Below are 11,705 nucleotides of genomic sequence, written 5' to 3'. Positions count from 1 at the left end.
GAGGCCCAAAATATCGGTCGTGGCCGGAATGCGCGGGGCTGGCACGGGGAGAGGGGACGCGGCGAAAGGTGGTTGCGAGCAGTGGGGTGAGGCGAGCCTGTTTGCTCCTGGGTATTGCAAAAACTTCCCCGAAAAACAGAGGAGAAAAGGGCATTTTGTCAGCTGCACGGTGAGGAGCGAAGGGCACATGGGGGTGAGCCCAGGCCACACACCTCCTCCAGGTACCAGGACCGAGTGTGGGTGCAGCCAGCATTGGGGTGGGGGGTGCCTGGGGGTGGTTTTGGCACCCTTGGGTGCACGCACACAGTGGGCTGAAGGCACTCGGTCTGATGGCTGAAACCCAGCTCAGCGCCTCACGTCCCCGGTGCTGCCGCAGCCCCGTGCTCGGGGATGCTCCCGGCTGGTGGCCGGGGCCTTCGGTGCCCCTGGGTTGTGCCGGCTGCTGCCAGAGCCCAGAAAGCAAAGGGGAGAACAAAAAATAAAAAAAAAATAAAAATTCAGCCGAGGAAAGCACATCACCAGGACGTTCCCTTGCCCCCTGCCTGGGGGTGTAATGCTGCACCCATGTGCCCCCCCCCCCCCGCCGTGCCCCCCCTTTGGTGCTGCTCTGTGCCAAGCTCCCGGCCCTGCCAGGCACTGGTGGGGGCCATGGGATGGCGGGGAGGGGGGACAACGGGTGGCAGACCCCTGCAGGGGGGGGTCCCCACTGGCTGTGCTTGTTTGCTGTCCACCCCCCCCCACCTTGACAAGGCCAAATGTCCCCCCCTCCCCTCATTGTGTAAATTTTGTACAGTTCCAGAAAGTGAGAGTCTTGTTTCCTGGGAAAAAAAGAGAAAATAAAAATAAAATCAAAGAATAAAACCTTATTTATTGCCATGTCTTCGGGGAGACGCAACATCCCCCTCTCCTGCCCCCCTCCCCAGACTTTGGGCCCGGGGCATTGCTTTGTACCCTGCCTCCTGCGCGATGGCATGAGCTGTGTACGGTCAGCCCCGCCGCACCGAGGGCGCGCCATGTAAAATAAACTCGGGACGCTGTTTAGCAGCTGCTGTCTCTGGGCTTTTCTTCCCCACCTGGGGGGGCAGTGGCTCAGCAGCCATATGCAGCCCGCCCCCCGGATGTTGGGTGGGCAATACTTCGGGTGAGGTTGAGCCTGGGGTCCCCAGGACTGGGACAGAGATGGGGTGGCTTCAGCTTGTCCCATGGAGGAACCTCGCTGAGCTGGTGACTGCATCCCGGTGGCTGGGATGGGTGATGCCAGTTTTGGCAGCTTGGCGCGGATCCGGCACACCTTACACCAGCCGTGCTGCTTCTCGTGGGGTGGGAAGGCTCAGGGTGGGCACCTCCGTCCCTGCCACTGCCCCCTGGGCACCCCAAAACGCCCAAGGCGGGTGCAGGTGAGAGGCGCTGGGGGCGCTGAGCCCCGCCATGGGCACCGGTGTGTTGGCTTTATATATTTTAATCATTTTAACATTTAATGCTTCTCAATTAAAGTGATTTCCTGGAGTAGATGCCAAGCTTAGCCCGAATGCACATTAACCACTTTCTGTATCAGTAGTTAAAGGCACCGGGGGATTTAAGCAGCAATCCGCAAGGCTGTTGGGGAAAAGGTTTGGCTGAATAAAGCAGATTATAAACAATAATATATGTCTTTCTCTTCCCCCCCCACCCCACTCTGCTTTTTTTGGAAAGGCTCCAACCTCACAAACAGATCTAAAGTGCTATAAACATCTCCAGGGCTGCGTGCTGAGCCCCCAGATGTGCTCCCTGAAAGCCGGGGCCTCGCCGCTACTGCTTTCCACCCCGGGTTTAAAAGAGGTTTTTATTGCCCAGTGCATCCGTCAAGCCCAGGGTCCCTTCGTGGTGTCGGTGGGCAGAAGGGCTGACCTCCCCCGGTGAGGGCAGGGGGCCTGGAGCCCCCAGGCCAGAGGAGCAGCCCCACGCTGTGCCGTGACAGTGGGCTGTGTGCCTTTGCCTGCCCCGTGTATGAACAATGCATGCTGGTGGAGGCCAAGCCAGCACAGCAAATGCCGTCAGTGTCAGCCAAAAAACCCAGCCTGTGGGTTTTATTCTACGTTGAAACCAGTGAAGAGGATGCATGAAGTGGCACAGGTCTGCATGGCCCTGCTGTATTTCAGCCCTCTTTTCCCCAGGATAGGGGCACCCATCCCGATGGCTTCCCAGGAGCCATGTCACTCCCTGCAAGGCAAACACACGGAGGCACCATCCCGACGCTGTGCTTGTTTTTATTTATAATACTTTGCTTGGACCCAGAAGAAAAAAAAAATAAAAATAAACCGGGCCTCGCCCCAAAGGGAAGAGCCGAGCAGCCGGGCTGTGCCAGGTGCCGCCTGGCCAGCGCAGGAGCGGCCTTGAACACAGTAAAACAACATCGGGGCCTTCTCCAGGCCTCTCTCCCCTCCCTCCCCCAGAACACTGATAAATGCCAGAGCATGCACAACCCTGATCCTGTCCTGCCTGCGGGAGGCCAGCCTTCGCACCCGAAAGCCCAGACCCTGTGCTTTAAAACCTCCCTGGCCCGTCTCAGGGCAGGGGCCTCGCTGCAGGCCTCAATGTCCGTCCTCCCGCGTTAGGTCCCGCCGGCGGCATGCTGCTGCAGGGCCGAGGTGATGGCCTTACAGTCCGTCACCTCCTCCGGCAGGCAGCCCTCCTGGTCCCGCAGCATGGGGTCGGCTCCCGACTTCAGCAGCAGCTCCACGATGTCCAAAAACTCGCAGGCGGCGGCTGCAGGGAGAAAGGGAAGGGTTAGCTGGTGGGTTGTGGTGATAGGCCCGATCCGGCTCGGTGGTGGCGGTCAAGGGCCAGAGCGGTGGCTGGTGACTTCCCCTGGGTGTCCCAGGGGCAAGAATGGGGATAAGCCAACCACTGCTTGTGTTTGGACTTAATAGTGTGAGGGAAAGAGGAGACAGGGCCTGGAAACCTCCCTTGTCCTGCATCCCAGCCCCAGCATCCCGTGGAGCCGCTGGCCTGTGGGGCATCACCCTGGGGACATCGGGTAAGGGCACAGTTGTCATGTTAAAAAAGGGGTGTTAAAAAAGCAGGAAACCTCAGCGCTGAAGAACTGAGCCTGGCTAACACCAGCAAAAGTCCCAGTGGCTCCATCTCCCCTTCCCACGTGGATCCTAGTGAAGCCAACACTGTCTTGGCCCCATCTGCCCTACAAGACTGCGAAGGAGGCTTCCTGTCGGATTGGTGTCTCTTGGTTTTAATTATATTTCATATAATTAATTTCGTATATATATATTATATTTTAATTTTAATTATATAACTTTTACAACATAACTAACACTTTTTTTTGCCATTAAATGTAGTAATTAGAGTGTCTTTTGCATTACTCTGCAGTTTTTTTGTCCTGACCCAAAGGGACAAGCAGCAATGTTTAATTAAAATAAATTCAACCTGCGATTGGAGCTCGGATGGAAAAAGATAAAAAGGGGTAGGGACAGGACTGATGACAAAGCAGGTGGCAGCAGGGACATGGGGGAGCCCGGACGGAGGGGCTGGGGAGGGAGCACCCGGGGGTGGCTGCGGAAAAGGAGCAGCCCAGGGATGCCAAGGCAGCGGCATCCACAGTGCCCGTCCTCCTCCTCCCGCTGGGATGGGGGGCCGTGTGCCCCGGGGGGGGGGGGGGGGGGGGGGTGGATTTATCGCCCTCTGGGAACCCCTATTTGTCAAGGGCCGGAGCGGCAGCCCTGACACCAGCAAGGGTGAAGATGAATTTTCATTCAGCACAGTTTGCCTTCCGACTCCATTAATCCTCAGGGTTCAGATGATGAATTTCTTTCTCTCTCTCTCTCCTTTTTTTTTTTTATTTATTTTCCCTCCAGCGTCCCCTCCCACTGCCCTGCCACGGCACAGACAGAGCCGAACAGATGGTGCTTTACAAGGAAGACAGAGCGCCCATGAGGATAGAGAGCCTGCCCACCCTGCGGCCACGTGGCCGCGAGTGCTCGGAGAAGCCTTGATTTCCTCTGGGAGCGGCAGTGGCAATGATTTTAGTATTCCCTGTGGGCGGGCGGGTGGATGGATGGATGGATGGATGGAGGGATGGAGGGACGGACGGATGGATGGATGGATGGATGGATGGATGGATGGGTGGGTGGCAAAGACCAGGAGGCCACGCTCGTGCCCGGCCAGTCCCACGGGCGAGAGGAGCCTTGGGGAGGCAGCTGAGCGCTGGCCTCCGCTTAACCTCCGCTTAAACCCAGGGTCAGCACCCTGATGGGCGGAAGGAGGCAGAATTTATAGCCCAGTGCATCTTGAAGTCCGACGCCGGCTGTAATCAGGAGAGCTGTCGCCACAAGGCCAGCTGTCAGGCCGCGCTCGCTCATAAAAAGGGATGGCTACACCCTAAAAGCAGCCGCTCGTGGGGCTTAACCCTTCCCAGAAAAGGCTCAAATAAAAGGGGAGGCCGCATTCTGCCCGGCACTGGTCTTGCAGCTCTGGTGTCTGTGCTGCAATGAATGCCTCGGTTACAAAGCCCTTACAGAGCTGGCTGGCATCAACTTTTTGGCGAGCCCCAGTTTCAGGTCAGTAGCAGCTTGAATCAGAGCAATTGCCTCATTTAACAGAGGTTCAAGGTTCGGGTTGTCTGTGGCCAGATCTGCTACATAAGGGAACTAGGAAGGAAATCTCCTGCAGACCAGCCCCATGGGCTTGAGACCCAGAGGCTTCCCCGCAGGTGACTTGCAGGGATAACACTTGAGGGAAGAGAAGATTGTCCTTTAACACTCACAACATTTCAAAAAAAAAACCACCTGGAAAACCCATTATTTAGACATCAGAGCTGGCCAGGTGGATCAGAGAAACTACTTCTGAAATAACATTAATTAAATCAGTTAAGTTTTTGTTAAACACCCAGCCCCAAATTTGGAACGAGCTGGGCAGAGAACAAGGCACCAAACTGCTGCTCTCCAGACACCGCAGCACCAAGCAGCAGATTTTCTGCTTCGGTCAGAAGGATAAGAAGTTGAAAAATGAAGCATCCTACAGGAGAGATCACACAGGGAACACTCCCCCATTATTGTAATTGCAGTCTTGGTTCAAGGGCCCGGGAATCTGGTAGTCTAGCTCCAGATTCAAGTGCTGTGTCTTGGACCGATGGGCTACAAAGCAATTTTGCCATCCTGCTACTGTCCTTGTGGAGAGATCAGAAAGAGAGAAAGAGGCACAAACACTTCAGAATGACAAGTACGCTCTTAATTACACAGTGACAGCCACTGAGAGGGAGTATAAAATAATAACTGGATATGTCTTAATTTTGGAAAAAATTATGATAGAGATTAAATCGATTTTTTTTTCTATTCCCTGTACGTCAGCTCTGCATGTGTCACTTCAACCTCTCTACTTTTCTCATTTAGGGATACAACAATCTTTCAATTAAAAGAACTGCTACAAAATCTTGCATCTAACCAGCACGTAGTTGTAGGAGTGATGCAAGCTGTAACGTTGCCCTGCTTGGTTTTGCAGCAGAGAATCTGTTGAGCTCTCAGCTGGCACCAAACCAGCCTGTAACCAGGACACTCGGAGGTTAGACCACATTCCTCATGGACGTAGCCACTGGTTAATCAAACCCGTCTTCCCTACTGATGTTCCTGCTGAAATATGCTTTCTGTACATAGCTCCAGCTGCAAATCCATCCTGTTAAGAGAAGACAACCAAGGCGAGGGGCAGCTTACCATAATGGAGTGCAGTCTGGCCTTCACCATCCTGGAAGAGAGACAGAGACTTGATTTTAGAGGGGTAGGCAATGCTGTGTGGCTAGAAGTAAATGCCAGTTTAAAATAAATAAGGTGAATGACAGCAATATTTTAATTGACTAGATCAACAGTCCCAGACACCCAGCTACGTAGCGGCCAGGCTCTGACCCATCATCCATCATCAGTCCATACTGATGGGCAACTGACACCTAGCCACGCATAACAGCACGTGGGTCACGTCATGACACCAGTATAATTCAGTTCATAAAAATGAAGGATTTCATTCCTGCAGCCTTACTTTGGGACCCTCACTAATGCTGAGGCTTTGGTGGCATCTACCTCTGTAGATGCCCACCGAGAGCTGCTCTACAAGCACAGCCTCAGCCAGCTAGTCAAGAAACAGGTAACGCACCTGGGTGCCAGTACAGCTCAGCATAGTGGACACAATGAAAAAAAAAAAAAACACAAACTCGGATTGAAGACACCAGCCCTTGGTGTGTCCTGCCCCATCTTCCCCGCACACTGGATGCGTGTCCCATCCCCAGACCCAGCAGCACAAACCTGGCACCGCCCTGTGCCGCAGCCTTGTCCCGTCACGGGAGCAGGTGAAATAACAGAAGGGAGGAATTACTGTCCCCTTTGCTTTCACTGCCCCACCAGGATTAGCCTCTAAGTCAGCTCCTTGCCTCCTTAATGTATTTGCACCTGTTTATGGAGACTTAAGTTTTTAATTACCACCATCTTTGGGATTAAGGTGCAAATTCGACTGCCCACCACGGATGCTGGAGCCAGCAAAAGGAGAAAAAAGGAGAGGAGAACAGGTAGAAACCACACAGAAAACTGCTGCTTGGAGATGTCTGGTTTCCAAGCCGGTTAATATCAATGACTTTAGCTATATCCAGCTGAGAAACTAGGGACAACCCATGGTGTAGGGTGAGAGCTGCCATGCCTTGCCCTGGGACTCTGCACCGAGATGGCACAGGAGCAGCAGAGACAGCAGACAGAGCAGGCATTTGCTGCCCAAGCATCTTTCACATCCTTTTTGGGACAAAAGGTGGCGGGTGAGATTTTTCCTTCCCTATGCCACCACGCAACTAATGATGCTTGGTGGTGCCGTGGCACAGGGACCCTATTTCTGCAGCTCCTACCCTGGCCCCTGCTGCGACGCCAAACTTTGGGAGGGGGCTATGCAAAGGGGGGGGGTCCACAGACCCCATCAATGGATGGCAGCTGTTAATTCCTCTGTGTTAATGAGGAATTGGACCTGGTGCAGAGCCACAGCGCAGTTCAGAGCAGCGCTGGGGACGGCACGGACCGGAGCGGGGCTGGAGGAGGAGGAGAGGCGGCAGCAGCACGGGTGAATTATCGGAGAGGCAGGCTTTAAAATATGCAGGGTGTGCACAGGCTGGGGGATGGGAGGCGAGCTCCGCTCTGCATCACCGCTCTCAAAATTTCAGCCAGCAATAGCGACAAAAAAAAAAACCCGCAGGTGGATCGAATCGGAGAGGCACAACGGGACCCGGGCACCCTGGCAGAAATCCCTGCCTGGAGGAAAGCTGCGCCTCAAAGCTCCTTGCAAAATGCCGAGGGCTGGTCCAGAAATGCTCCAGACATTTGTTCCTCTTCCAAAGGCCTGCGCTGAACGCTGCTGCTTCACCAGAGCCGCCGTCGAGCTGCCTGACCGGCCTTTTTGCTGGGCTCCCGGGCAGGTCCTGGCACATAAAATGCGTCTCTTCAATCCCAATGCTGCTTTTAAAAAGAGCTATTAATCCCATGTTATGCAAATGCTGTTTACACTTTATTTACACCGTTTTTTTTTTTCCCTTCTGAGCCTGATCGCTGGCCAAATGCCATTTGTTCCACTTCTCCAACGCAATGCTGTTCGCTTCTCTTTCCTCCGTGACAATTTTTAATCCAGGGAAATGGAAAAAGCTCCAGCATGGTTCCTTGCTTAGGGCCTTGAAATGCCCTCCGGCAGCTGCTGACGGCAGCCCCTCGTTGGTTTGGGTTTCTGGAGACGCGCGGCTCATTGAGCCCCCTGCGTGCTGCGGCTGGGCACCAGGCATGGCCGCGCTCATCCTTCAGGGTGCTGTGCCCGCACCTGGGCACTAATCGGACGGGCCATGAAAGTAAGTGTTGGGGCTCTTGCTGGGGAAATTTCAGTATATGAATGCCACCTACCAGGCTCTGGAAGTGTTTGTGTCAAATCGCGATGCGCAGAAGTGCTCTCAAGGCGAATTCTACCTGGTCTTGGTGCAAAGGACACCTCCCAAATTGAGGCTGGAGCTGTTAATTTTTCTCTACTGAAACCAATGGGAATACTTCTTTGTTTGGTTTATATAAAGCACCAAGCCAGAGGGGGTGTTTGTCGTGATTGCTTACTTCTTCTCGCTCCGATTTAGCTTTTGGGTTGGGGAAATGTAAATCACACGGCGCTGCGACTACAGCAGAACCCAGAGCCCATTGATACCCACTGAAACCAATCATCTGATAGATCTGTAACATAAAAACCTGAATGCTTCCATCGGTCATTTCCAAAGTGCAAGTACGGGAAGTTCGGTAATCGCAGTGCTGGCACCCTTCGTTTCTGCATTAAGGCACAGTAAAAGTTGGAAATGTGTTCTTATTCCAGCGGTCACTTCTGCAGTGCTAGATGAGCACAAAGAGCTGGTGCTGGCCGGTCGCTGCACTGGCTCTGTGAGGTGAAACACAAAAGCCCCTGCAAGTAAACACAGCTGTAATATTTAGTGTTTCTGTGAAGCTTTGCTTGAAGCAGCCACGGCACGGACAGACGCCTGTCCCTCAGCCCCTTTAGCAGCACCCTTCTCTATATAAAAAGGAGGTGCTTGTTGGAACAGCACAAATCTAAGCAGGCAGAAAAAAAAGAAAAGAGAAAGGCAGGTAGGACAATTCCGCATTCAAATGCTCGAGCCCCGCAGGCCGACACACAGCGGATCGATTCTGAGCTCTCCTCTCGCTTCCCGATGCCGAGTGTCCGCCGCGGCAGGACGGCGGCAGGGCTGCGTGCCCCCAGCAAAACTCAGCTGTAACCCCAAAAAAAGCAAGTGGCTGGTCCAGCAAAGCCTCACCACAGCACAGCACACTTCTGTCTAGCTTTAAAATATTAAAATTAGCTGCATCGCTGCTGGAGATGGGTGGGGATTTCCTTGCCAGGAGCAAGCGCTGCAGCTGGTGGCAGAGCCCGCAGCCACCACAGGTCTCGGGGAGGCAAACCTCCTCCGGGCACAGATCACCTGCCAGGACAGACAGACAGACAGGTGTCCAAGGCCGCTGCCGAGGCTGCAAAGAGGCCCAAGAGGTGTGAGGAAGCTGGTAAAACACCCGGGCACTGAACGTGCTCCAGAGCACGAAGGATGGGCTCCTGCAGAGAACATCTCGAGCCAGGTTTGAGCCTGCAATGCTGCTGGTCTGGGTGTGTGGCCCCGTGACAGTGCACTCACTTGTAAGCGTTTCAGCCAACAACTTATCCTTCTGATATGAAGACAGAGTATGCAAATAAAAGAATATTGCTTGTCTTGCAACAATTTCCTCTTTGGGAGCCGTTGCATTATATCCCATAACAGCAGCTGGCGAGCCAAGAACTTCAGAAATAACAAATGTCCGTGTTTACCCAAACCATCGACACAAAGATGCTGCAAAACTACCGGTGCCTCCTACGTGCAAGGTCTGTGACAGATGTCGCTCCGTGGAAATCCCGCTAGCAGTGGGTAACTTATAGGATAACGGGATTGCGCGGCGCTCCTGAGAAATTTGAGCGAGAGAAATGAGAGAAGACGGAGCGAGCGCAGATGGACCGACTGTCTTATCCCTTAAGTGGTACTATGGCCACTGCACGCCAATTTGGTCTTATAAGGGAGAGGATTACACCGGTGCTTCCATCCCCAGCTCGTTCCTTGGGGATTTCTGTTCCCTGGTGTACCTGACACGGGGTTTTTGGAAGTACTGATGGGGAGGCAGCGTCACGGTGATGTCTGCGCCGAGCCCTGCAGCTGCGTACGCCGCCAAACACAGCTCCCACTGCCATGTGTTGATGTGCCACTGGCTGACTGCACTGTTTTCATACATATAGACATTTTTAAAATAGTGTTATATATACAGGAATCTTCCACACCCACCCTGTCTCTTCTCCCAGCTGCCTACAGAAACCTCTGCCCATGGGAGGGAGGCACGGACACCGCCTGGGGGACACCCCTTACACCTGCACCTTTCATTTAGGAGGGAAAACAAAGCCAGGCGTGGCTCCACATTGGGTTTTTCTTCTGCACAGAGGAGCAATAAATCCACACCAGTGTGCAGACAGGGCAGCCGGTCCCTTCTCTTGCGGGTGAGCACTTTGGTTAGGAGATGCCGAACACGTGCCTCTGCTTACCCGAGAGCTCTGGTCCGCCCGGGGCTGGGCAGACGACAGCAGAAAACACAAATAGGGAGCCTCTCCTTCTGACGGATAGCACATGAACTTTTTTAAGGTATTCTTTTCCTCCCGTCACCTTTTTTTTTCTGTTCATTTGTGGGATGTTAAGGGGTGCGTGCACCTGTACACAGGCTCCAAATGTTGGCAGGGATCGCAGCAGATAAGAGCGATGAGGTGATAAGAGTGTTTAACAATGCGGGGCCTGGGCAGCTTGGATGGGCCAGCGAAGATAAATATTTACACTACGTAGTTAGAAGGTGAGTGAATAAAAAGGGCTGGGATAATACAGACTCTGAACTACTGCTTAGGAGCTGTGAATATAAATCTCCACAGCCACACGACACAGACTCACTCAAGCCAGGGAGATGAAAAATCGCAAGAAAATACTTCCCTCCACTTTTAAAAACGGTTTTATTTCTCATTTATTTCCACTTTAGACTTCAACTTCCCAACAATTTACTTTAACCTCATCATCTTCTTTTTCTCTCTCAAATTTTATCCCCAGGATGACTGCGGGTGAGACTACAGCCAAAAGCGCACCAGAATTTATATGCTAATGCCCACCAGTACGTGAAACCAAGCGACGTGGGCTGGTACAAGCTGCCCTAACTCCACCAGACAACTCAGTGGATGGCCCAATACAGCCTTTATTTTCATTTTTATGCTTATTTTGCATACAGCAGCCTGGGTTTGGACACGTACCATTAACACCTGCAGAATGAACACTTGTCCAGTTGAGGCAATTGCTGCGTGTGCGAATGCTGGCATACAAAAGCAGTGGTGTAGTTTGGAATTGGATGCCTGAACCCTACAGCAACACCAGCGACTGCCCAAGTGTAGGAACAATGCCACCTAACAGCTTCGTGCGAGCACGTCCAGCATCCCAAACAGCTCTCACCCTACGAAAATGAAGCAGACCTTGCTGTGTTCTTCCACTTCTCGGCTTTTGAAGCCGAAACCCACTTGTGGCTGCTTCACCTGCTGTTTTAGAGTGAGTGTCCCATGCACGGATGGTTACTGGTCTGGTGTTTGGGAAGCACTGGCAGTGTCACTGCTGTTCAGGGCAGGCTGCTGCACGGCATCACGATGCGCACCCCCGGGACTGGTTGGAAAGGCCCCAAGGACCAAGGACACAGGGCAACTTCAATCAGAAGCAAAACCCAAATCCACGCACTAGCCATGCACAGCTGTTATTTGGGGTCTGCAACAACCCAAGCTAACCCATGCGGGGCTTGGATATCTCATAATGAGATCCCCAACTAAATCTTGCAGGCAGGTAGGGTTGGCAGGTGCCCCTTGCTCCTGGTGCTGAGCTGTCCTTCTCCAGGAGCACTTTCTCCTGCCCCTTCCTGCCCTTTCAAGGCAGATACCCGCCAGGCTGGAAGGTGCTAGACAGATCTTTATCATCACCTCTTGAGCCCTTCTCCAGAGCCTATCACCAGGCTATCACTGGGGCTATCTCCTAAGTGCCTCCCGGATAAATTAGATCTGCATAGAGAAGCAATTATTACATTTCTAATGGCATGGACCCTTACAGCACAATCTGCTACTGA

General features: G+C 53.1%; 1 protein-coding gene across 2 annotated transcripts in view; it reads right to left on the bottom strand.

Moving 5' to 3' along the window:
- Window positions 1-2,226: 2,226 nt before the first annotated feature.
- The window catches only part of ACBD6 (acyl-CoA binding domain containing 6), an 81,942-nt gene continuing 72,463 nt past the window's right edge, over window positions 2,227-11,705 (bottom strand). For both annotated transcript variants that reach the window (XM_035537831.2, XM_035537833.2), the window contains 2 exons: window positions 5,700-5,730; window positions 2,227-2,745 (listed from right to left, as the gene is read on the bottom strand). In XM_035537831.2, coding sequence (XP_035393724.1) covers window positions 2,591-2,745; window positions 5,700-5,730 — 186 coding nt within the window. In that variant the 3' untranslated portion in view covers window positions 2,227-2,590. The remainder of the gene's footprint in view (window positions 2,746-5,699; window positions 5,731-11,705) is intronic.

This window comes from Cygnus atratus, chromosome 8 (genome assembly GCF_013377495.2).
Source record: "Cygnus atratus isolate AKBS03 ecotype Queensland, Australia chromosome 8, CAtr_DNAZoo_HiC_assembly, whole genome shotgun sequence".
NCBI lineage: Eukaryota > Metazoa > Chordata > Aves > Anseriformes > Anatidae > Cygnus > Cygnus atratus.
This window is presented reverse-complemented; position numbering and strand designations above follow the sequence as displayed.